Consider the following 27,011-nt stretch of genomic DNA (forward strand, 5'->3'; position numbering starts at 1 on the left):
CATCTCTGACAGCCCAACTCCCTGATTTGATGTTGGTGAACTGATCTGAAAACTCTACACTTTGATCACAGCCTGAACCTGAATCCTGTAGATCAGAAATACTCAACTTACTTTGCAAAATGACAGGAGGCCAGTTAATGAACAAATACTGATAATGAGATTATTCATCAGATAAAATGACAAAATATTATGAAGCTTGTTAATCATCTTTCATTTATCTTCAAATAAACTGACTTATTAACTAAATGATCTTGGTGCAGGGCAGGACAGATAAATCTGATATTTTACTGCATTTAATAACTGTAACTGTATTTTACTTGTAAAATGGTTTGGTGACATTTCAAAGAGTTTATACAACATTAAACAGCTGGAACCTCTTCTATCGTTTAATCACAGAAGTGTTGAGATGATTCAGAAACATAAATCATAAACATAAACTGTCAGAATGAAGAGAATATTTAAGTTCCTCTAGAATGAAATACACATTTATGGGATCAGAATTATCCTCGTTTCTGCATCACTTTTCTTCCTCTTCAGCTCATAGTTGTGTTTCCCTGCAGAGCTCAACATCTGATCTTACTGCACTTTTCACAGCCTGAAAGGCCATCACACACAGATCAGCCTTCTCTGTTTTTAACACCTTCATCTATCATCCTGCTGGGGGCAGATTTGGCCTGGAGGCCCACAAGTTGAGTATCACAGCTGTTGGTTGTACATGCTGAAAATTAAAATGCTTTCTTGAACTTTTCTTAGTTTAAGTAATATAAAACTCTGGAGAGTACACCAACAAAACAACCCTGTCTGTTCAAAATACAGAGATATTTGAGTCGTACATGTATCAGACTTTGAGTGTCAGTTTGAATCTTTGACCTGCCGACACACACAAATGAATTATTCTCTTTCTAATTTTAGTCAGGATCAGTCCATAAATAATCGGGTTTACAATAGGTGGGATTATGAGAAATTCTATGGCCATGAAGTTCTTTAAATGCTGTGGTACAGATGCTGATCCATACCTCGAGTACATAAGATCAAACAGCAAAGCAGCTGTGACATTAATCAGACATAATAAATGTGGCACACATGTCTGTGTAAACTTTCTCCTGCCCTCTTTTGACTTTAAAGCCAACTTTACAAGCCACACATATGACCATGCAATGAGGAGAAGATGAACAATATAAAAACAGATAAAAAACAATCCCAAAATGTCATTTGCTCTCGTCGAACCACAAGCAAGTTTAACAATTAACCAGTTCTCACAGTAGAGTTTGTCTATGTGGGAGCCACATAATTTCAGCATAGATGTCAAAATTACAAACATACCCTCACAACAAAAAGGAACAATCCAGGCCAAACTGATTAACACAACAATCCCTCGCACAGACATCACAGAGTGATACTGCAGAGGTCGACATATAGCCACATATCTGTCATAAGACATTACAACTAGAATAGAGTAATCTGTTATGGCATTGGAATAAATAACAAACACTTGCAAAAGACATCCTGCATATGATATTATATGAACATCAGACAGAAGATCAGTGAGGAATTTTGGGTAAAAACCTGCAGCCCCATAAAGTCCATTGATGCACAAACAACACAAGAAAATGTACATGGGCTCATGCAAGTTTGGATCCAGTATTATGATCACAACCAGAGACACATTTACCACCATAATGACACAATAACACAGTAAAGTGAGAGAGAAAAGAGTGACTCTGTAGTTTGCTGTTGCACTGAAGCCAGACAGTGAAAATACAAGTATATCTGTACTGAATGTAGAATTCATTGTGGAGTTTCTCCAGTGAGCTGAGAATTGAAGGCTGGATCTTAAAGGAGACTCACTGCTCTCAGGTGTGCTGCTGGGTGGCACAAACATTTGTAGGCACAGGCAGAGGCGTTTGTTGTTGGTTTTTTTATCATTTCAAGCCATCCACAATAATCTCACAAAATCCCTGTAGGGACTACCTAGAATATACATGGTGGGTTTTACTGAACATACTGCAAGCTTTAAACACTTCACAGCTTTGTGTCATTTCAAATGTTTATGATATTGAAATGATTGAAGGTCACATCTCTGACAGCCCAACTCCCTGATTTGATGTTGGTGAACTGATCTGAAAACTAGACTTTGATCACAGCCTGAACCTGAATCCTGTAGACCAGAAATACTCAACTTACTTTGCAAAATGAGAGGAGGCCAGTTAATAAACAAACATTGATAATGAGATTATTCATCAGATAAAATGGCAAAGTATTATAAAACCTGTTAATCATCTTTTATTTATCTTCAATTAAAGTGACATAATAAATAAATTATCTTGGTGCAGGGCAGGACAGATAAATCTGATATTTTACTGCATTTAATAACTAGAACTGCATCTCAGTTGTAAATGGTTTGGTAACATCTGAAATACTTTATAAAATTAAACATAGATTGAGGTTCTTCCATTATGCAACCACAGAAGTGTTGGAATGATTCATGAATTTAAATCATATATATAAACTGCTCTTACCACAATGATTTGACCTCTTTTTCAGTCTATTTTGATTGTGACTCACAAAATGGTCAGAGGGCCTCCAAGCACCCTACTGGGGCTCAGGTGTGCCATTGACTGGCAGTTCAAAGTTTACAAAAGTAACACAAGTATTATTCCACAGGTATTTGTAGGCACTGGCAGGGGCGTTTCCAGACTTTTTTGACTGGGGTGGCCCAAGTGTGTATGTGTGTGGGCCATAACATACTCAGTTACAACAAATGCCATGTTAGTAAAGGTTGAAATTGTAGTTTTGTTTTTTTGTTTTATTTTTTTGTTAAAACATTTTTCATTGATTTTCATTTGATTAAACTGTAATTGTCATTTTGTAGCCTTCAGTTGGTGGTGATGTTGAATTCTTGTGTAACTGTTCCTGGTTTGTTTCCTCGTTTCTATCAATGAGCTTCACAATGGCTGAGATGTAAACACAAGTAACCTGGGTTGAAAATATTTTAAGGCTGTGGTTTGTCTCTAAATGAGAACAGAATTTACTGATAATTAGTTATTTCTCAATGTTTCAATCATCCTCTCACTCAAACATAATAATCAGCTGTTTCAGTTTAGCTTTTGAGCAGCAGCTGTTGGATAAGTAGATGTGTTATCATATATCTACTGACACTGGAGTTTAATTTCTGACCTGCTATGTACAAGAAGAAATGAGTCAAGAAAGGTCCTAAACTTTGGTATTGGTTAAGACTGTATGCAGAGAAAATTGAAGTATTTCAGAAACATATTAATTGACTGTAGATTCTGTGAAAACAGCATGAATTGTGTTAATGTCATGATTCACAACAGACAGATGTTGAGCTAATTGTGTTTAGAGTTTTGAAATGTGACTGAAGACAGTTGAATAAGTTTATAATTTCAAGCCATACATGATATTCTTACAAAGTCCCTGTAGGGACTACTTACCTGGTAGTTTTATACATCTGTCTAATTTCTAGTGTTTCTAATACTGAAATGCTTCAAGGTCACATCTCTGACAGCCCAACTCCCTGATTTGATGTTGGTGAACTGATCTGAAAACTCTAATCCTAACCCCGGTCCTGGATGTAGAATTCATTCTGGAGTTTCTCCAGTGAGCTGAGAATTGAAGGCTGGATCTTAAAGGAGACTCACTGTTCTCTATTACTGGTGTGCCATTGGCTCACAGCTCAGAGGTTAAATAAATATTTGAAAGCACTGACAGGGGTGTTTCCAGAGTCTTTTGATTTTAGTGGTCTCAGTGGGGCACCTCGGTCCTCAAGCTGTGAGACTCCTAAATTCATCCTCCATACTCCATTAAATACTACTAATAGTAAAACAGATATCGTAAATGCAGTGAAAATCAGGTAAACATCATAAGGTATTGCACCAGTGTATTTTAATATACGAAAAGGGCCTTTATTTGTACTTGCAGAACTAAATGAACATGTTTTATAATCTATTGGAATTTACTTAGTTAAGGTAAGTTTAGGTACTTCAATTTGTGCAAATCCTCAATAATAATTATATTTTATTTTTCAATTTATGCTGAAAGACTAAAGTCAGCAAAAAGTACCTCAATAAGTATGAAAGAAATCTGATGCCACAAGCCTTCAGGCAATGAAAGAAAAATGATGAACACACTAAAACCTATTAGAAAATAACAAGATTTAAGAATTAATTAATTAATTAATTAATTAAAACTTCCATATTGTGGCTAAATATGTACTTTCTGTACATACATTCTCCCTGATACATGTAAATGTCTCAGTGACTGTGGTTAAATTGTTTATATAAAGTACCTACTTTTAGGTGGGTCATTTAAAACCTTACTTGAGTAAACTTTTAACTACATGACTTTTACTTGTAGTGAAGTATTTTCACAGTGTGGTTTTAGTATTTTTACTGAACTAAATGATGTGAATACTTTATCCAGTCTGGCTCTCCTCTATGAAGATCACCTGGTCCTACTGTGAGTCTGAGTTCTACTGTCACTATGTTCTCCTCAGATAGTTTATCATCTTCCTCTGATTGTTGTTGCTTTATGATGTTGGCTGATCAGGTTCTTTAACTCTGAGCTTCTCTTGTAATGTTCTCCACTCAAAACACTTTGTTTATAGTGACTTCGCAGATTTTATGACTCCATTCTAGCAGCTGATGCGCTAAACTCTTCCAACTGTCAACACATCTCACTCTGCTGTATTAATTATCAGATGTAGATCAAGCCTCTTGCTCTCTGCTGCCACCCAGAGGTTGACGGTGAGTAAACCAGCAGCATTCAGATGAATGCTGAGGGCGCAGGTTCTGTGCGCCCCACCAAGCTCCTGTCTCTTGTATTGAGAGGATTGAACTGCGCATATACAACTTATAGTGAGAGTAAATGGACGAAAAAATTGCGCCCCAAACTGGAAAGACGTGATCTATCTGTAACCTTGGACATCATAAAACGTTTTTAACAGCACATTTCAAGGCAAATTATACATTTTACTCACTAACTACACAATATTCTTCACTGAACTTTTAGGACGTGGGGAGAGGTGGGGCGGTGCCTTAGCGCCCTCGATTGACCAGCCGTCACTGGCGATGACAATAATATAACGTCTGGTCACTGGTCAGGTTGCTAGTCCACAGTTTTTCAAAAGCATTGTGGAAATATAGGGAATATTCTGATCAACAGCTGGTCTATTTCTCACTGTATGGACAAACAGCGAGAGCAGCAGCAAAGGCATGTCTCAACGCTGCCTGTCTCCTCCGTACCCAGCAAAAGATGCAGGAAAGCAGGCGAGAGAGTCGTTGATGACAACGTTTTCAAAATATTAACAATAACAGGAATATTACAGAGTAACATTTGAGAACTTGTGACTTGCATTCACTGTTTTGTGGCCAAGACATAAACAGTACGGTTGCTGATGCAGGCATACTCTTCCTCAACATTGTGTTTATTGGCAGATTGCAAACCAACAAGGTGCATAGCGCCACCTACTGTGTCGGAGTGTGTGCCCTCTTGGAACCAGCATGAGTAATAAGGTAATAAGCTAATAGGCTATTAGAAAGTAAAACCTCTGAAGGGTAGTAACAAAAAACAATGGGCATTTTACATGGGCTATAGGTGAGATTCTTTACTTTAAATATAATACTGCAAAATGACAGGAGGCCAGTGATCAGTTAATGAACAAACATCGATAATGACATTATTAATCGGATAAAAAGAAACATTATGAAGCCTGTTACTGGTCTTACTTATTAACTAAATGATCTTGGTGCAGGGCAGGACAGATAAATCTGATATTTTACTGCATTTAATAACTGTAACTGTATTTCAATTGTAAATGGTTTGGTGACATTTCAAAGAGTTTATACAACATTAAACAGCTGGAACCTCTTCTATCATTTAATCACAGAAGTGTTGAGATGATTCAGAAACATAAATCATAAACATAAACTGCCAGAATGAAGAGAATATTTAAGTTCCTCTAGAATGAAATACACATTTATGGGATCAGAATTATCCTCGTTTCTGCATCACTTTTCTTCCTCTTCAGCTCATAGTTGTGTTTCCCTGCAGAGCTTAACATTTGATCTTACTGCACTTTTCACAGCCTGAAAGGCCATCACACACAGATCAGCCTTCTCTGTTTTTAACACCTTCATCTATCATCCTGCTGGGGGCAGATTTGGCCTGGAGGCCCACAAGTTGAGTATCACAGCTGTTGGTTGTCTGTAATGAAAATGCTTTCTTGAACTTTTCTTAGTTTAAGTAATATAAAACTCTGGAGAGTACACCAACAAAACAACCCTGTTTGTTCAAAATACAGAGATATTTGAGTCGTACATGTATCAGACTTTGAGTGTCAGTTTGAATCTTTGACCTGCCGACACACACAAATGAATTATTCTCTTTCTAATTTTAGTCAGGATCAGTCCATAAATAATCGGGTTTACAATAGGTGGGATTATGAGAAATTCTAAGGCCATGAAGTTCTTTAAATGCTGTGGTACAGATGCTGATCCATACCTCGAGTACATGACATCAAACAGCAAAGCAACTGTGACATTAATCAGACATAATAAATGTGGCACACATGTCTGTGTAAACTTTCTCCTGCCCTCTTTTGACTTTACAGCTGACTTTCCAAGCCAAATATATGACCATGCAATGAGGAGAACGTGACCAAAATAAAAACAGATAAAAACAAATCCAGAAATGTTGTTTGCTCTCGTCGAACCACAAGCAAGTTTAACAACTGACCAGTTATCACAGTAGAGTTTGTCTATGTGGGAGCCACATATTTTCAGCATAGATGTTAAAATTGCACCTATACTAACACAACAAAAAGGAACAATCCAGGCTACACAGATTAACACAGCAATCCTTTGCACAGACATCACAGAGTGATACTGCAGAGGTCGACATATAGCCACATATCTGTCATAGGACATTACAACTAGAATAGAGTAGTCTATCTTTACATTGGAGTAAATAACATACGCTTGCAAAAGACACCCTGCATATGATATTATATGAACATCAGACAGAAGATCAGTGAGGAATTTCGGGTAAAAACCTGCAGCCCCATAAAGTCCATTGATGCACAAACAACACAAGAAAATGTACATGGGCTCATGCAAGTTTGGATCCAGTATTATGATCACAACCAGAGACACATTTACCACCAAAATGACACAATAACACAGTAAAGTGAGAGAGAAAAGTGTGACTCTGTAGTTTGCTGTTGCACTGAAGCCAGACAGTGAAAATACAAGTATATCTGTACTGGATGTAGAATTCATTCTAGAGTTAGCTGGATCTTAGAGGAGACTCACTCTTCTCAATTGCAGGTCTTCCATTGGTTCGCAGTTCAGAGATTAAATTAATAAGTATTTTCTGGTGCTGGCAGGGGAGGTTCCAGACTTTTTTGACTGGGATGACCCAAGTGGGGGACTGACTTACGCAGGGGTGGCATATACACCAATCAGTCATAACATTATGACCACTGACAAGTGAAGTGAATAACACTGATTATCTCTTCATCATGGCACCCGTTAGTGGGTGGGATATGTTAGGCAGGAAGTGAACATTTTGTCCTCAAAGTTGATGTGTTAGAAGCAGAAAAAATGGGCAAGTGTAAGGATTTGAACGAGTAAATAAATAGTCCAATCACAACACAACATAGAGGCACCAGACAAATACAATATAAATCATACTTTATTCATTAAGTTCTTAAAAAGAAATTGTTCCTCCATAGTATTGTCCATTGTTAAAATTTATTCCAATACGTTTACTAATTACTGAAATTTAAGGATAGGTTAAGTGGCTAACTTCCTGTTTAGCCCTCTGCTAACTTGAGTTTGGTTTAGTTTATTTGATTTATAAAAGGACAGTGTGCAATGACATTGGTCATTTACAGGAAATGAAAACATGGTTGCATCGGATCTAGCGAGATGCAAATTTCCATCTGTATTCCTACACATAACAAGTAGACACAATAAATATAAATTCAAGGTACATTACAGACTACAGCAAATCCAGGAGCCTCACATAACAGAAGCAGTAAGAACACAGTGCACTATAGAAAATACAATATGAAATACTTCCCTATAAAGTGACCAGGTTACCAGTACAGATGCCTTACATAAAAAAACAACAGTAAGTGCACACTGCACAGTCAAAGTACAATATAAAATATGAAATACAATTGCTGTATTTTTCAGTGAGCAAGTTACCAATTCCTCTGCCTGAAAATGGTTGGTACAGACTGCACAATACAGTACAAATTACAGTAATAAATATATAATCGGCGTGGAAGCAACTAATTACAAATGTCAAATTACTGTAATTAAGTAGTTGTTTTGGGTACTTGTGCTTTCATGAGTAGATTTTCAAGTCTGTACCTTTACTTGTACTTAAATATTCATTACACAATGCAATCTACTCTGTTACTTTTAAAATCCTAATTGAGTACTGATTACAATTTGAATTAGTATCCAAACCTTTCATCTGCACTTTTATAGCTAATAAGGTGATCTGATCACAAACAGGTCTGCGGCTTCTGATACTGAAGCACAAGGTATCCTTTAGCGACTGTATCAGATGCAGCCAGAAAGTCTTTTTAACATGTGATCAGCTCTGTGAAGCGGTCACAGTTTGGTTAGGCTTAAGCACAGAAACTTAGCTAGGTTTAGGATAAGACCATATTTGGGGTTCTGTAACTATGTTACGTAACTGAAGCAACTCACGCCATGAAAAGTCATGAGATGCATGTTAAGTGACTCGCAACATAAAACTCTTATGTTTTTACTCTCTTAAACTTTTAATAACTTTTTTCGTTTCACATGGAAGACAAACTTCAACGTCTTAGTGAAAGTCGTGTGTTTGTGTGAGCCGTCCATCCATGGGGTAAAAATCATTGGGTAAAAAGTAAGTAATACTCTGACTAGCTTCCAAAATTAATACTTTGTAAGTATTTTTCTAACACCAGTACTTTTTCTTGTAATTGAGTAATATTTTAATTATGTAACAGTACTTGTACTTGAGTACAGATTTTCAGTACTCTTTCCACCACTGTATTTTTAACATCACAGGAGAAACTATGATAATTTGTAGTGTTTTTTAGTGTTGAGTATCCTGTTCCATTCTTCGATGCCTTTATATGAAAAGGCTGATTGAGAGACGGCAGTCAGATGTGAATATATGATATGTGATAAAAGTTTGCAATGTTATACTTAAGAACACAACATGTCTTTTTTAATATGTTTTTTAAGGATCTAGGAAGTCTAGGATTACACCTAGATATTTGCACTCATCAACAGGCAGATAAAATTAGATCATGGAGCTCTTCTCAACTTTCCAACCAGAAGCATCTAAATATGATTACTCAAATCATGTACTTCGAGGCTGTGTCACTTGGGGCCAAAGACTACTACTTTGAAAACGAATATAACATATTTACATGTTGTGCTGTTGTCATTAACAGTATAAAAGTAATGAGGCAGCAGTTTTAGGAATGTCAGCTATGTTTTTTGTTGCTGGTCATTTTCTTGAACTGAAAAGGAAACAACCTTAGGAGCTCTGTTAAATGTCATAACTGCAAAATTATCTTAAGTCTTTTATTTTGAAGAATACCAGTGAATGGGGGTGAACCAGTGTTAGAAACACCTTTCAATAATACAAGTCAAAATCACCACAGAATACAGCTTCTAGAACGACTATGAAGTTTAATCATCTCCTCTATGAAGAGTTCTTATCTGTTACCAAATTGTGCATTTTTCTATCCAACAATTGATTTCTGGATGCAAAAATAGAAGTCAGGCCTTTCCTGTATAACCTGAACCTGATCATCAGCCTAATCCTTTAACCAGTTTGTTGTCTGTGCACAAACTTAAAAAGCTGTTTCGAACTTGAGTAAGTTTAAGTCCATAAATAACAGGGTTGAGAATAGGCGGAATCATGAGAAACTGTATGGCCATGAAGTTCTTTACGCTCTGTGATACTGAGCTGGTTCCATATCGAGCATACATGAGGTCAAACAGCAGAGCGGCTGAGACGTTCAGCAAACACAATAAATGTGGCAAACATGTCTGCATAAACTTCCTCCTCCCCTCTCTTGACTTTAAAGCCAAATTTATCAACTGGACGTATGAGCACACAATGAAAAGGTCATGCCCGAGATAGAAAAGTATGACAATAAATCCAACAATATTGTTTGTTGTTATTGAATTGCAGGAAAGTTTAAGGATCGACCAGTTCTCACAATAAAGTTTTTCTATATGGGAGCCACATAATTCCAGTTTAGAGGTCATTATCATCACAGTAGTCTGACAGAGGAGAGGTACAAGCCTGGAGACACACACCAAAAAACAACCCTATATTTGGTCATAACAGAGTGATACTCCAGTGGTCGACATATGGCAACATATCGATCATAGGCCATCAGGGCTAGAATAGAAAAATCACTTGCTGCATAGGAATATATAACAAAGACCTGCAACAGACAAGCAGTGTACGATATGACATAAGTGTTAGACAATAGATCAGAAAGGAATTTGGGGTAAAAGGCTGCTGTCCCATAAAGACTATTAATGCACAGATTACATAGGAAGATGTACATGGGTTCATGAAGTTTTTCCTCCAGTATGATAGTAACAATGAGAGCACCATTCACAAGCAAAATCACACTGTAACACAACAAGGTGAGAGAGAAAAGCATGACTCTGTCCTTTGTTGTTGCATCATTTAATCCTGATAATGAAAATACATTTAAATTGGTTGCATTGCTCATTTTTACCTATTTATCACAGTTATCTCAGTCTTGTCCTTGATTATGTTGTCTTCAAATTCATATATAAGAACAGTGGTATTACAATTATTAAACACGATCATTAAAATAATTCACCTCTGGTTGGACAACCAACATAACTGCTTTTATTCTTTGTTGAGTGCGGTCACAGTCCAATCAGCTGTCAGAATAGAGCTCCAGAGTTTAATTTCCCAACCTCATTAAACTACGGAAACAATGACATTCTTGTTCACGTTTCGTCACGTCACACTCAATATCTCACATTTTACACAGCATGGCAGTTAACTCTCCACCCTCCAACCTTGAATATTGCTGTACTGATTTTTAGCGCAACCTCAATTTCAAAAAAGTTGTGACGTTGGGTAAGACTAAATAAAAACTGAATGCAATAATGTGCAAGAAATTTTCAACTTGTATTCAACTGAATACAGTACAGTAAGATACTTAATGTTCAAACAGGTAAACTTTATTGTTTTTTGTAAATATACACTCATGCTGAAGTTAATTGGTAACAGGTGACAGTTTCATGATTGGGTGTTAAAGGGGCATCCTCGAAAGGCTCAGTTGTTCACAAGCAAAGATGGGGTGAGGTTTACCACTTTGTGAAAACTATGTGAGCAAATAGTCACATAGTGTTTAAGAACACTGGGCCTCATGCAAGAACCACTCGTACGAAGAGATTTGTTATTAAGTGGTGCATACAAGTGATTTAGGAGAACTTGTGGCTCCAATGTGGCACAAATTTTTGTAGTTTGAGTTTTCTTTCAGATACAAACACAATTTCTGAGTGGCCCAGACCTGTCGAAGAGTCGTGCAGTCAGTCTATGATTCATTAGTTTGAAGATATTTCGAGTTTGAAAAATAAATTACACTTCATAATTATTTCAACATTTCAAATTCTAATATAATTGTAGATTTGTTAAGCTTCTCATCATTCATTCAATGATCTATTATTACCTGCTGTCAGGTGTGTTGGCTGTGTATCTGCACATGCAGGTTTATGAAGTCTCTGTCCAAGCTAACATCCTCATTTACTGTCTCCTCTTTCTCTGTGATGAAAACTTCCCCTTAACCCTCTCCTCTCGCTGCAGTCATCGATTGACCCTTACTGTGGCTGTGGCAAGTTGTTTTTTTCTCATTTTAATATCAAGACATGTCCTCTTTATTTCAGTGACAGTCCAACCCTCCAGTAACACGGCATTACCAGCACTCGCTTTTCACATTTCTTGGCTTTAGCAGGTCTTTTAATTCCACTGCTGATGCTGTTAAAATGACAGATCTTCCTTTATGGATCTCTGAAAGCGGGACGTCAAACGAGATGGACTGACGCAAAGTGGAAAAGTGTGCTGTGGTCTGATGAGTCCACATTTCAGATTGTTTTTGGAAATCATAAACGTTGTGACTTCTGTGCTAAAGAAGAAAAGATTGTTACCGTTCATTATTACCCTTGCTAAATTCAAAAGCAAGCATCCATGATAGTATGGTGGTGTGTTAGTGCCCACAGCATCATGGCTAACCATCTGTGAAGGCCCCGTTAATGCTGAAAGGTACATACAGGTTTTGGAGCAACATATGCTGTCATCCAGACATCTTTTTCAGAGCCATTCCATTGGTGCATTTGTAGGATGCACCAAGCTTTCACCTTCACCTTTTAGCATCTGAACGAGATGCCGACGGGTGCGTTGCCATCACACCATGAAGTACTCATAATCTTGCAAGGACGAATAACGTGATCAGCGCAAGGCAGAGATATTGGGGATAGACTGCACAATTATACCAATTAAATCAAGGGAACATATTTTAACCATCTACTCCCATGTCACATCCAACTACAAACCATCCTGCATCTAGTAACAGTATGAGGCCAAAACGTATTTCTGATCTGCTTGATTGATGATTAATGTGCATATAGTCAATGGGCCACAAGGGGGCGACTTTCTGTTTTTGGCCTCCCTTTTTTTTATCCAAATATGGGTTGTTTGAAAGAAAACTTAATTATACATATCAGATATGTAATGGTTAACCATTAACCTCACAAAAACATGTTTTTGTGGGCCTTTGGTATCCAGTATCTAACATTAGCAGCCTTCTCTCAGTGTAAGGGGAGTTTGCACACAGTTACATGTTTGTCCTGCATGGAGACCGCAGGTCCCAGAACAAAACATCAACGAGAGATTGATGTCCTGGGGATGCAGGGATGTACTGGACTAATGACCCTGAGGCTTAATCATCATGTTTACTCTGTATTCCTGCAGCTCTGTGACATTGCATCACAATAGATGGGAGTTACACCAGTGAATCTCTATTATCTTACCAATAACACGGTAATCTCATGTGTATGGACTGAACACAACAGGGTGTCTCATTGGTAATGTGTTTGTTGATGACCTCAGTGTCACATAAACACTTTAATGAATTTTTTAATAATGAATTGATGATAGTTTTTTAATTCTGGTGCCATGTAGTGTATTGTGTGTGTACGATAGATTTGCTTTATGTTGTAATTAAAGTCAGGTATTTCAGATTATATCTACAATCTGTATGTAACTACAGTAAATCAAAATAAACTCTGATTGCCCTGAAACGGTCATGATTCTGTTCAGCTTAAGATGACCAGTGGAATATCGATTTTGACCTATCGTATGCACAACAACTAGACAATTTTGGTGATTTTGGTGCCGGTAAAATGTTTAATTCATCATTTGCAGCTTGATATCTAACCTGGATGACCGGGGAAGAGCGCTACTTCTGTTGCCAGAACACGCACACAGCTTTTTGATGTCACTGGGTTTAAAAGGGTCTATTACGACCTATTTGTGTTTATTGTTAAGTGGTGACCTCTTGTGGCCATAGGAATAATTACAGGAGCAGTATAAAGAGCGAGTATCCAAAGTCCATGTATGAAGGAGAAGGTGAAGTAGATTGCTGTCACCCAGGAAACCGTGGTTCCTGTCCCATGTGAATCCAAAAGTTAATATTGAATGAATTAAAGTTTAAGTGTGCCAGCATGTCCCTGAACCCCCCAGGCTACCCTCTGGGTAGGCCTTTGAAAGTCAGCATAGGCCAAAGGAGCTGACTAGCTCCTGTAGAACTCAGAGAGGCCCAAGGGAGTGGTAGACACAGTTTTCCCGCAATCCTGAGAGATTCTTCTATCCTTGGCAGGGGGTAGGTGTTTTTGTGGGTGAGGGCATTGACCTACCTGTAATCCACGCCAAGGAGGGGTCACCAAAATTAACACAGCATGACAGTTTCTTGTAGCTGCTTTAAAGAAAAGTTTTTCAGATTGTGTCAGCGGTTTAGCCCTCAAGCACAGCCCAACCCACCTCTACAAGAAATGTATAAAATTCAGCGGAGGCTTTTGTCTTGTTCAGTTGGGAGGGAGGCAGAAGCCACTTGGATGCCTGCATGTCTGTGAGATATCAGTGATTTTTGGTGGTATTCATTTATGATCAGAGTTTGATCACTTGTTTTGACCAGTGTGGTGAAACTCACTGTTGTGCTGCTGCACACTGGCATGCAGATCAGTGTTGAGAGATTTTACTCAGTTGATGGGAAAATAAGTCAAGAGCTCTAGAAAATTAGGAAACTAATTCATACTGATGATGTTTATGATAATTTATTTCTGTGCTCTGGATTTTTTCTAAAAACAGCCGAGAGAAGTTTCTCAATGTGTTTGACTACCTAACACTACATTCTGTGTTTGCAGCCCCCACATTACACAAGACAGAAATGGAAAATTCAACTGAGGTTGTGTCTTTTGTGCTGGCAGCCTATGGAAATATAGGAGAGTTAAAATACCTGTATTTCAGCATAATGCTGTTATGGTACCTCTCCATATGTGTGGCCAACACAGTTCTTATTATGGTCATATTTTTGGACAAAAAGTTGCATGAGCCGATGTATATATTACTGTGTAATTTATTTGTGAATGAAATCGGAGGCAGCACATCACTGTATCCTCTTTTACTCTCCCAGATGTTTTCAGACACTCATGAAGTGACCCTGCCATGGTGTTTTCTGCAGATGTGTTATATCTATACATGTGGTTCTGTTGAGTTTTGCAGTTTAGCAGCCATGGCCTACGACAGATATGTGGCCATCTGTTATCCTTTACACTACAGTGTCATTATGAACACAGGTAGAGTAGGTATGATCATTCTGCTCGTATGGACATATTCATTTGTTAATTTTATCTTCTCATTTTCATTTGTCATCCATTTGGAATTTTGTGGAAATGTCATTGACAAAGTGTTTTGTGACCACCACTTAATAATTAAACTTGCATGTTCAGTTTCAGTACTAAACCAAATATCTGACCTGCTTTTTGCCTTTGTGACTATGGTTATCCCATTTAGTCTCATTTCAGTCTCTTACATGAAGATTTTGGCTGTTTGTCTGAAAACCTCAAAAGAAAACAAGGAAAAAGCCGTCTCCACCTGCACACCTCAGATTGTCTCACTATCAAACATGTTTATTGGCTGCATTTTTCACTTTGTTGATTCCAGGTTTGATGTGGCCTATGTGCCTGATAAAGTACAGATTATTTTATCCGTATATCTCCTGATTTTCCAACCAATGATCACCCCCTTTATGTATGGTTTTAACCAAACAAAGCTCAGACAATCATGTAAAAGATTTCTGTTTAAAAAAAAATAAATATTTTTCTTCATGTTGCAAGAGTATGTTTACAGCAGGAATGTGTATCTCTGCTCTGTGGGGAAACACATTATAGGCTGATTTGTCTCCTCATTGTGATTTTAAAATATTCAAGAAAGTTGCACAGATCTTGTATTTATTAGAAGAATGTGCAAAGCTGTTTTTGCAACATGGATGGATTTTTTTTTAACTGCAACCTAATGATATGCAAACACTAATTTCTCCTTGATTCCTGAGATGATCAACTTTTAGTACAACTAAAGGTATATTTTTAACATCGGCCAGACAAAACAATATAGGCCTATTACAGCCAAACAGAGGACAATATAAAGTAATTACAGTATTATTATGGTAACTTTAAAATGCAATGTAAGAATATGTGTCACTTAAAACTACCAGATTTTGTTGATTCCAAGTGTGAGTGTCAAAAATGACACTGTCCCAACAACAGTGAACACTGCTCTATTAAGGTTCAGAAATGTCACAAACTACAAGCACTTTGCTCTATTACAATGCTTTGTCACCACAAGCACATTGTAAGCCCAAACAATAAGGGCTACAATCACAAGGCAACTGTCAAATACTTATATATACTTATACATGTACTTATGTACTACTCTGTTATGTAATGTTCAAGAATTGTACAGGACGAAGTGTTTGGAACTTGCAGCAGCACCCAGAATTCTGTACTGACATGATCATCTTCACAGGATAAAATGTGTAATGGGTTTATTTAAGATTCCCTTAAAGTTGGTGGGGACTGAAATCTCTGAAATCCTTGGCTGCCAGCATGAGCTGTAACTGGGCCCCTTTGCATGCGTTTATAAAGCTCTGAAAGTTTGGTCACAGATCCTGAATCTAAATCCAATTCTGAGGTATAGAAACACAATAAAAGTCCTTCTTCGTGTAACATCTGTGATATTTATGAATCTAAAAACACTACGCCACACTAATTGCATTTTGAAATTAAAATAAAATCTAGAAATAAAATCTTGAGTTGCTCCTTCTCTGCTGGATGTGTGAACAGGCCGTTTTGGCTATAAAACCCTAATAAGGCCATAATGTGTGTGTGTGTGTGTGTGTGTGTGTGTGTGTGTGTGTGTGTGTGTGTGTGTGTGTGTGTGTGTGTGTGTGTGTGTGTGTGTATACATGGGTAGTCTGATTTTATCAAGCCTGATCCCAGGCTTGATGGTATTCAGCCTGAGCCTTCACATTTGCAAAAGTGTCTCAGATGGTGTCATAGTGACTTTTGACCCATCCTAGTGTGCTTTGAATGGTGTGGGGACACGTGGGGAACCACAGGCAACTAAGCATGTCTTCCAAGCAAGACATAATGAGGTGGCAGTCCCATGTCATCATGATTGGAACTGTTATAAGCCAGGAGCAATCCAGGTAGCTCGATGTGCCACTGGGGAAGGTTTTGGTCCAAGAAACCTAACAGGCTCAACATGGTTTGGTTAAAACGTTCACATGGTCCTGTCCCTGGGCTGGTATGGACCTTTGTGCAATGGTTGTAGCTTCAGGGTTCTGTCGGGCCACTGCCCCCTCAACTCAGCACACTTGAACCGCCACTTCTTGGGTACGTGTGGGCTGGTGGGACTTGAACCTCCTGGGGATCAGTTTTGGGAGACTGCAGCCAGGGCTTTTCATTGGGGAAGCTTGAGTCAAAATGTGCCACACTGATTTGCATTTCCTTTACCACGTTTATCAAACTGAGCTGCACCAAGCCAGGCCAGAGATGAACCTTGGAGTGGGGCCAAAGCGAGCCCAACCCTCCTCCAAACAGGCAGCTGTGATGTCTCACCGATTGGGGCCAACCTGTGACAACCCTACTTTTCTCCCCCTCAAACAAGCTTTGATACTCAGCTCATGTGTGCAGGAGACCAGAGAGAAAGACATTTCTAAAAGTCTCTTTATTTTCACCTCTCAGTACTTTTGTATCTTCTAACTGAATCCCTGTGCTTTAGTGCTTTAGTTTATCTCCTGTTTTTGTACTGTTAGTTTTCTGCATTATTTTACCATTTCATAGTCATACGTTGTGTTAAGTTACTGCTGATGAAATCTTGAGTGAGAACATTTCCTGTTTGACCTACTTCATAATAAAAGTGTTTAAATAACAACGGGGGAGTTTTATTGTGAAGAATTTAAGGAAACAACGTGTTTATCCCAGAGACATATGTGAACGGTTTATGCACTGCTTTACAGCTGTTCGACTTAAGCTTCCTCAAGCTTGTCTTAATTTAAAAGACACATCTTTATTCAGGTAGCCCTCTTGTAATGGAAATGCAAATCCGTGCTGTGCTCGGCTGGCAGGCCGAGTCAAACCAAGTCAAGCCAGGCCAGCTCATGTGTAAGAAAAAGGTCCACAAGTTGAGGTTCCATTTCAACACTCCAACCCCAAAGTCGCTACATTCTTGGCTAACTGGAAAACTAGCCTATAAAACTTAATATTGTAACGGTACAATAATGTAATGTTTTGTTTTGGAAAGAAAGGTTTTCTTGGCCCTCAAGCGCAGCCCAACCCACCACAAGAAGTGTATAAAGTTCAGCAGGAGGCTTTTTTCTTGTTCAGTTGGGAGGGGAGCAGCAGCCACCTGGAGGCCTGCACAACTGTGAGATACAAATGATGATGCAACATATGTGTTAAATTTAAATTTTAATTAATGTTCATGTACTTTCCCCTTCATGTTCTTATTGATTATTGACGTCTGCATCCTAACATCTTGCCACAGGTGGCCAAAGAGACACTTATCAAATGTGCTGGGAAGAATCAGAAGCTTTTTAAAATATTTCAAAGTGTCTGGACATTTATCTGCATCATAATCCATTAACCAACTCAGTGATGATATATTCCTTTATAACCATAATCCATTTAACTTTGTTAGTTTGACTATTTTGGTGAAACACACTTTGCTCAGCTGATGGTAAAATCATTTTATACAAACTCTGGAAATTATGAAACTTAATCAAACTGATGGGGTTTATTTGTGATTTATTGTTCCTGTACTTTGGAAGTTTTCAATGTGTTTGCTTCTCTAATGAAAAATTATTAGACATCTTAAATGCAGGTTGAATTGTGGAGCTGAGCCTTTCTTCAAAAGGACAACAGACTATTACTGAGCTTTTTTGCTGCTAACTTTTGAGTCTTTTTGTCCCTAGCTTACATAAGTAACACCTAAATTCTGTGTTTGCAGCCCCCACATTACAAAAGACAGAAATGGAAAACTCAACTGAGGTTGTGTCTTTTGTGCTGGCAGCCTATGGAAATATAGGAGAGTTAAAATACCTGTATTTCACCATAATACTGTTATGGTTTCTCTCTATATGTGTGACCAACACAGCTCTTATTATGGTCATATATGTGGACAAAAGCTTACATGAGCCGATGTATATATTACTGTGTAATTTATTTGTGAATGAAATCGGAGGCAGCACATCACTGTATCCTCTTTTACTCTCCCAGATGTTTTCAGACACTCATGAAGTGACCCTGCCATGGTGTTTTCTGCAGATGTGTTGTATCTACACAAGTGCTTCTGTAGAGTTTTGCAGTTTAGCAGCCATGGCCTACGACAGACATGTGGCTATCTGTTATCCTTTACACTACAGTGTCATCATGAACACAGGTAGAGTAGGTATGATCATTCTGCTCGTATGGACGTATTCAATTTTTAATTTTATATTCTCATTTTCATTCGTCGTCCGTTTGGAATTTTGTGGAAATGTCATTGACAAAGTGTTTTGTGACCAACACTTAATAATTAAACTTGCATGTTCAGTTTCTGTACTTAACAAAATATCTGACCTGCTTTTTGCCTTTGTAACTATTTTTATCCCATTTAGTCTCATTTCAGTCTCTTACATGAAGATTTTGGCTGTTTGTCTGAAAACCTCTAAAGAAAACAGACAAAAAGCCGTCTCCACCTGCACACCTCAGATTGTCTCAGTGTCAAACTTGTTTGTCGGCTGCCTTTTTCACTTTGTTGATTCCAGGTTTGGTGTGGCCCATGTACCTGGTAAAGTCCGCATTATTTTGTCCGTGTATATCCTCATCTGCCAACCAATGATCACCCCCTTTATGTATGGATTTAACCTACCGAAGATCAGACAATCATTGAAAAGATTCCTGTTTGATAAACAGTAATATTTTCTCTTCATGTTGCAAGAGTCTTTTTAGAGCAAAGATGTGTATCTCTATGGAGAAAAACACTGTATTTGTCTCAAAATTTATGGTTTAAAATGTATAGAGAAAATGATTCTAGAAAGTTGCACAGATCTTTTATGTATTGCAAGAATGTGGGAAACTGTTTTTGTGTCTTAGATTTTTTTTTTCAGCCCCTCACACTGAAATTTGAGACTACAGGCATGAACTTTCACCAGGCCTCTTCCATGCTCTTATAAAGCTCTGAAGGTTAGGTCATACAGTAAAACACAATGAGAGGCCCTCTCTCTTGATAATCTAAAAGACTGAGTTTCAGTTACACCACACTTGGCAGTCAACTGAGCATGTCTTCCGAACAAGACATAATGGGGTGGTCAGTCCCATGCTGTCATGGGTGGAACTCTTATAAAAGCCAGGAGCAATCCAGGTAGCTTCATGTGCTGCTGGGAACGGTTTTGAGGGTCCAAGAAACATTACAGGTTCAACATGGTTTGATTAAAGTGTTCATATACTCCTGTCCTTTGGGGGTAAAATGGTCTGGTATGGGCCTTTGTGCAACCTTATATCTAAAAAACTGGCCTTGGTTCTCAAACTGGGGGTGCCGTCCCTGTGGGAATGTGATGGTACACAACCCCTCTTTGTCCAGACTCCTCACTGTGGGCTGCAAATACACCTACCCACTTCTCCAGGAATCTGCTAAACTGCTGCTGTTCATTTGGGCTCAGCCCATCCACTTCCAGTTTGAGGGTGGACTGATTAACCACCTGTTTCCAGTGGCTGCACTGCTTTACAGCTGCTCAACTTAAGCTTCCTCAAGCTTGTCTTAATTTAAAAGACACATCTTTATTCAGGTAGCCCTCTTGTAATGGAAACACAAATCCCTGCCATTCTGGCTGACAGGCCGAGTCAAACCGAGTCAAGCCAGGCCGGCTCATGTGTAAGAAAAAGGTCCACAAGTTGAGGTCCCATTTCAACACTCCCACCCCAAAGTCACAATTCAGTCAATTCAAATCATTGTTTCATTTTTCTTCTCCCCCCAAAGTCACAGTTCATATTCACACTGTCGACCCATGACAGATGTACCTCTGCATTCTTGGCTAACTGGAAAACAAACCTATTGATGTTCATTTTGTAAATCGTACAATACAGCAACCATTCAGCTTCTATTAGCAGCTTGGTCCTCTAGCACAGCCCAACCCACCTCTTTACACAAGAACTGCATAAAGTCCAGTGGAGGCTTTTGTCTTGTTCAGTTGGGAGGGCAGCAGCAGCCACCTGTAGGTCTTCATGTCTGTAAGATACCAGTGATCGTAATATACAGTATGCTTAATATTGCTATTTAAACGAAGCTATTGATATGTACATCCTGACACTTTGCCACAGGCTACTGAAGGGACTTTTATCAAATGTTCTGAGAAGAAGAAATCAGTTTTCACAAGCTATTTTTTATATATTTGAATATTTGTTTACATCATGCTCCACTTAGTGATGAAGTGACACTACAATCCATTATGACTATAATCCATTTAACTTTGTTGTTTTAACCAATGTGATGAAACACACCGTTATACTGTTGCATACTGGTATGCAGAGATCAGAGTTGAGAGATTTTGCTCAGTTGATCAGAAAATGACTTTAGACAAATTTGAAAGGATGGAACTAATTCAGACTGATGAGGTGACATGTGATTTGTTTCTGCACTCTGGAATTTTGTTAAATCTTTTTCTGAATCTTTCTAAAACAAGCCAACACAAGTGCATCAACATGTCTGACTATCTAACAACAGAACTATTAGAAAAGGTAAATACAGGTAGAAATCTAAGGTGAGAAAATCGACAAAAGGATAATAGACAACATTATTACTGAGTTAGTTTTGCTGCTAATGTCTCTTTACACAAGACAGAAATGGAAAACTCAACTGAGGTTGTGTCTTTTGTGCTGGCAGCCTATGGAAATATAGGAGAGTTAAAATACCTGTATTTCACCATAATACTGTTATGGTTTCTCTCCATATGTGTGACCAACACAGTTCTTATTTTAGTCATATATGTGGACAAAAGATTACATGAGCCGATGTATATATTACTGTGTAATTTATTTGTAAATGAAATCGGAGGCAGCACATCACTGTATCCTCTTTTACTCTCACAGATGTTTTCAGACACTCATGAAGTGACCCTGCCATGGTGTTTTCTGCAGATGTGTTACATCTACATAAGTAGTTCTGTTGAGTTATGCAGTTTAGCAGCCATGGCCTACGACAGACATGTTGCCATCTGTTTTCCTTTACGCTACCGTGTCATCATGAACACAGGTAGAGTAGGTATGATCATTCTGCTCGTATGGATGTATTCAATTTTTAATTTTATCTTCTCGTTTTCATTCGTCGTCCGTTTGGAATTTTGTGGAAATGTCATTGACAAAGTGTTTTGTGACCATCACTTAATAATTAAACTTGCATGTTCAGTTTCAGTACTTGGCAAAATATCTGACCTGCTTTTTGCCTTAGTAACTATGTTATTCCCATTGAGTCTCATTTTAGTCTCTTACATGAAGATTTTGGCTGTTTGTCTGAATGCTTCTAAAGAAAACAGACAAAAAGCCGTCTCCACCTGCACACCTCAGATTGTCTCAGTGTCAAACATATTTATTGGCGGCATTTTTCACTTTGTTGATTCTCGGTTTAATGTGGCTCATGTACCTGATAAAGTACGAGTTATTTTTTCTGTATATCTCCTGATTTTCCAACCAATGATCACCCCATTTATGTACGGCTTTAACCTACCAAAGATCAGACAATCATGTAAAAGATTCCTGTTTGATAAAAAATAAATATTTTTCTTCATGTTGCAAGAGTCTTTTTAGAGCAAAGATGTGTATCTCCGCTCCGTGGGAAAAAATATTGTCTCCACACTGTGGTTTAGATTGTAAAGACAAAAATATTCTAGATAGTTGCACAGAACTTATATTTATTGTATGAATGTGCAAATTTGTTTTTGTAATGTGGAGTTTTTTTGTCAACTGCATCAGTGATAATGCAACGACTAATTTCTCCTTGATTCCTCGGATGATTATAGTCTTATTGCAGCCAAAAATAGACCTATACAACTTAATGACAATATTATTATGGTTTTAAAACTTTAAAATACAAAGTTTTTTTCTCATCTTAACTGTTGCTAACCACAGTAACATTGAAGTTCTTTTTTCAACTGAATATTTTCTTTTTGACAAAATCTCAACTAATGAAACAACAATATGTAGCATTTAAAAAAACATGACAGACTTTGGTGACTCCAAGTGTGAGTGTCAGAAACAAACACTGCTCTACTAATGATCAGAAACATTAGAGGGTATATTCCCAAAAAAGTGAAATTGTCCTCCTTGACTTGAAAGACTTGAAATTTGCTACCTCTTCAGATTTTTGGAACGTGCTCACTGGATGTTGGGTCTAGCACTCCACTGAGAACCCTGCTGTTGAAGCACAAGTTCCTTTCCGAAATTCAGACATCACAAGGCCTCTTTAAACTATTACTGTGTCGCTCTAGTTTTTCCATTGCAAAGCTTTGTCACCACGAGTCCATTTTAAACCCTCACAACACGGGTAACATTCACAAAGCAACTGTCAAATATGTATATTTATCCTTTTCTACTGTGTGGTCCAAAACTGCTGCAGCATCTGATGAAACCTGTGGTTTGCTGCATCATTTTATTCTTGTAGTTACACTGGCAAAAATTATGCACCTCTGCTTTCTTCACTAACTGGAAAACAAAACTATGAAAGTTAATATTGTAACGGTACAATAATGTAATGTTTTGTTTTGGAAAGAAAGGTTTTCTTGGCCCTCAAGCGCAGCCCAACCCACCACAAGAAGTGTATAAAGTTCAGCAGGAGGCTTTTGTCTTGTTCAGTTGGGAGGGGAGCAGCAGCCACCTGGAGGCCTGCACAACTGTGAGATACAAATGATGATGCAACATATGTGTTAAATTTAAATTTTAATTAATTTTCATGTACTTTGCCCTTCATGTTCTTTGAATACTGATGTCTGCATCCTAACATCTTGCCACAGGTGGCCAAAGAGACACTTATCAAATGTGCTGGGAAGAATCAGAAGCTTTTTAAAATATTTGGAAATTTTTTTGCATCATAATCCATTAACCAACTCAGTGATGATATATTCCTTTATAACCGTAATCCATTTAACTTTGTTAGTTTGACCAGTTTGGTGAAACACACTTGTGCTGTTGCATACTGGTACGAAGAGATCAGTGTCCAGAGATTTTGCTCAAGTGATGGGAAAATCATTTTATACAAACACAGGAAATTATGAAACTTAATCAAACTGTTGAGGTTTATTTGTGATTAATTGTTCCTGTACTTTGGGAATTTTCAGGAAAGGTGTCTCAATGTGTTAAAAGAAAAAGGATAATAGACAACACTATTACTGAGCTGTTTTTGCTGCTAACCTCTGAGTCTTTTTCTCCCACATTACACAAGACAGAAATGGAAAACTCAACTGAGGTTGTGTCTTTTGTGCTGGCAGCCTATGGAAATATAGGAGAGTTAAAATACCTGTATTTCACCATAATACTGTTATGGTTTCTCTCCATATGTGTGACCAACACAGCTCTTATTTTAGTCATATATGTGGACAAAAGCTTACATGAGCCGATGTATATATTACTGTGTAATTTATTTGTGAATGAAATCGGAGGCAGCACATCACTGTATCCTCTTTTACTCTCCCAGATGTTTTCAGACACTCATGAAGTGACCCTGCCATGGTGTTTTCTGCAGATGTGTTGTATCTGCACAAGTGCTTCTGTAGAGTTTTGCAGTTTAGCAGCCATGGCCTACGACAGATATGTGGCTATCTGTTATCCTTTACACTACAGTGTCATCATGAACACAGGTAGAGTAGGTATGATCATTCTGCTCGTATGGACGTATTCAATTTTTAATTTTATATTCTCGTTTTCAATTGTTGTCCGTTTGGAATTTTGTGGAAATGTCATTGACAAAGTGTTTTGTGACCAACACTTAATAATTAAACTTGCATGTTCAGTTTCAGTACTAAACCAAATATCTGACCTGCTTTTTGTCTTTTTCACTGTGTTTATCCCATTTAGTCTCATTTCAGTCTCTTACATGAAGATTTTGGCTGTTTGTCTGAAAACCTCTAAAGAAAACAGACAAAAAGCCCTCTCCACCTGCACACCTCAGATTGTCTCAGTGTCAAACTTGTTTGTCGGCTGCCTTTTTCACGTTGTTGATTCCAGGTTTGGTGTGGCCCATGTACCTGGTAAAATACGCATTATTTTATCTGTGTATCTCCTGGTTTGCCAACCAATGATCACCCCCTTTATGTATGGATTTAACCTACCGAAGATCAGACAATCATGGAAAAGATTTCTGTTTGATAAAAAATAATAATTTTCTCTTCCTGTTGCAAGAGTCTTTTTAGAAGAAAGATGTGTATCTCTCTGGAGACAAAGATCATTATATTGGTCTCCAAATTCATGGCTTAAAATGTATGGAGAAAATCACAAGACCATTACAAGAATGTGGGAAACTGTTTTTGTAAGATAGATTTATTTTCTGCCCCTCTGACATTGCAGAGAACTTCATCGATTGCATCAGTGAGAGACTCACACTGAAATTTGACTCTGGGCGTGAACTTTCATTAGGCCTCTATTAGGTAGAAACACAGTGAGAGGCCTTTTCTCTTGATAATCTGAAACACTGAGCTTCAGTTACACCACACTTGTGTTGCATAAAACATCTGTGATATTTGTGAATCTAAAGACATTGACCTTGATGCACAATACTCTAGACTAAATAACAAAATTCTCATAATTTCTATGGAATAGTAGCGCACCATATGCCACACTAATTGCATTTGAGACATTTGGAATTAACATAAATGCTCCGTGTCTGCTGGATGTGTAATCATGCCATCTCCAGCATGTTAGCCATCAAGGTTTTTGCAAACTATGTTTAGTTGTTCTGATTTCAACATTGGCCTTATTGGGCGTCCTGTAGGCTGAATGGTCTTGGAAACACAAGTCATTCTCTCATTTATCCAACTGGTATCGCATTCTCATTTTTCAAACTATCTGTTGTTGTTCATTTTGTTAACTGTACAATACCACAACCATTCAGCTTCTATTAGCAGCTTGGTCCTCTAGCACAGCCCAACCCACCTCTTTACACAAGAACTGCATAAAGTCCAGTGGAGGCTTTTGTCTTGTTCAGTTGTAGTAGTTCTGTTGAGTTATGCAGTTTAGCAGCCATGGCCCACTGCTGTTGAAGCACAAGTTCCTTTCCTAAATGCAAACATCATAAGGTATCTTTAAACTATTACTGCATCGCTCTAGTTTTTCTATTGCAAAGCTTTGTCACCACGAGTCCATTTTAAACCCTCACAACACGGGTTACATTCACAAAGCAACTGTCAAATATGTATATTTATTTACTCATAATGTATTTCACATTCCTTGATTTTCCGCTTCCTTGTCAACATCCTTACATGTGGAATTGTACATCTGAATTTTTCAACCTCGTTCTCTCATTTATCCAACTGGTATCACGTTCTCATTTTTTCAACTATCCTTCTTTTAACCAGAGTTTCCTGAACTACCAGGATTAACTCCCTTGTGGACCATCAGCCCCTTTAATTCTAGTTCAATCAGGAGAGACTAAGAGTGAAAGAAAATAGTTTATTGACACGTGCATGAGATATGAAACATGACAGTCTTTGGCGGTTAGACCTTATCATGGTGAAAACATTATGCACATATATAAATGGGGGTGATGAAGCTGGAGGAGAAGTGGTGGAGGAGGGTTCGTGACTGACTGAATGACAACTGATGGAGCAAAGACAGAGGCGATTTAAAGTTTGGCAGCAGCAATTGACTGGCTACTGAGACCATGGCAAAATCTGATTGGCTAGTAAAGAGGAAGGTGAACACCCACATTCAGCTGATTAGAGGGAATAGGAGGAGTGAGACAGTATGGAAAATAGTGAATGAAGGCAGCGTAAAAGAAAGTCTTCCTTCCCAATTTAAGTGTATAATATCACAAAATATTTACAAACATAAATGCTGTTTTTAAAGAAATTTTAATTTCCCATCTAAGCAGCTCAGAAGTTATCCTTTTCTACTGTGTGGTCCAAAACTGCTGCAGCATCTGATGAAACCTGTGGTTTGCTGCATCATTTTATTCTTGTAGTTACACTGGCAAAATAATGCACCTCTGCTTTCTTCACTAACTGGAAAACAAAACTATAAAAGTTAATATTGTAACGGTACAATAATATAATGTTTTGTTTTGTAAAGAAAGGTTTTCTTGGCCCTCAAGCGCAGCCCAACCCACCACAAGAAGTGTATAAAGTT

General features: G+C 38.0%; 6 protein-coding genes and 1 pseudogene across 6 annotated transcripts; 4 read left to right on the forward strand and 3 right to left on the reverse strand.

The window, feature by feature from the left end:
* Positions 1–838: 838 nt before the first annotated feature.
* On the reverse strand, positions 839–1,792 carry LOC146323221 (olfactory receptor 2A12-like). Its single transcript, XM_084724146.1, has one exon. It carries the CDS (start codon positions 1,790–1,792, stop codon positions 839–841), a length of 954 nt encoding a protein of 317 aa, XP_084580272.1.
* A 4,549-nt stretch (positions 1,793–6,341) lies between these two features.
* Positions 6,342–7,295, reverse strand: LOC146323222 (olfactory receptor 6N2-like). The gene has a single exon (XM_084724147.1). It carries the CDS (start codon positions 7,293–7,295, stop codon positions 6,342–6,344), a length of 954 nt encoding a protein of 317 aa, XP_084580273.1.
* Positions 7,296–9,842: 2,547 nt separating this feature from the next.
* Positions 9,843–10,783, reverse strand: LOC146323223 (olfactory receptor 52D1-like; annotated as a pseudogene).
* A 3,747-nt stretch (positions 10,784–14,530) lies between these two features.
* Positions 14,531–15,457, forward strand: LOC146323224 (olfactory receptor 1E16-like). The gene has a single exon (XM_084724149.1). The coding sequence runs from the start codon at positions 14,531–14,533 to the stop codon at positions 15,455–15,457; it is 927 nt and encodes a 308-aa protein (XP_084580275.1).
* A 3,217-nt stretch (positions 15,458–18,674) lies between these two features.
* On the forward strand, positions 18,675–19,601 carry LOC146323225 (olfactory receptor 7G1-like). The gene has a single exon (XM_084724150.1). It carries the CDS (start codon positions 18,675–18,677, stop codon positions 19,599–19,601), a length of 927 nt encoding a protein of 308 aa, XP_084580276.1.
* Positions 19,602–21,524: 1,923 nt separating this feature from the next.
* LOC146323226 (olfactory receptor 7G2-like) lies at positions 21,525–22,451 on the forward strand. Its single transcript, XM_084724151.1, has one exon. The coding sequence runs from the start codon at positions 21,525–21,527 to the stop codon at positions 22,449–22,451; it is 927 nt and encodes a 308-aa protein (XP_084580277.1).
* Positions 22,452–24,120: 1,669 nt separating this feature from the next.
* On the forward strand, positions 24,121–25,047 carry LOC146323227 (olfactory receptor 7G1-like). The gene has a single exon (XM_084724152.1). It carries the CDS (start codon positions 24,121–24,123, stop codon positions 25,045–25,047), a length of 927 nt encoding a protein of 308 aa, XP_084580278.1.
* Positions 25,048–27,011: the final 1,964 nt, after the last annotated feature.

This window comes from Lutjanus erythropterus, chromosome 8 (genome assembly GCF_056507025.1).
Source record: "Lutjanus erythropterus isolate fLutEry1 chromosome 8, fLutEry1.hap2, whole genome shotgun sequence".
Classification (NCBI taxonomy): domain Eukaryota; kingdom Metazoa; phylum Chordata; class Actinopteri; order Lutjaniformes; family Lutjanidae; genus Lutjanus; species Lutjanus erythropterus.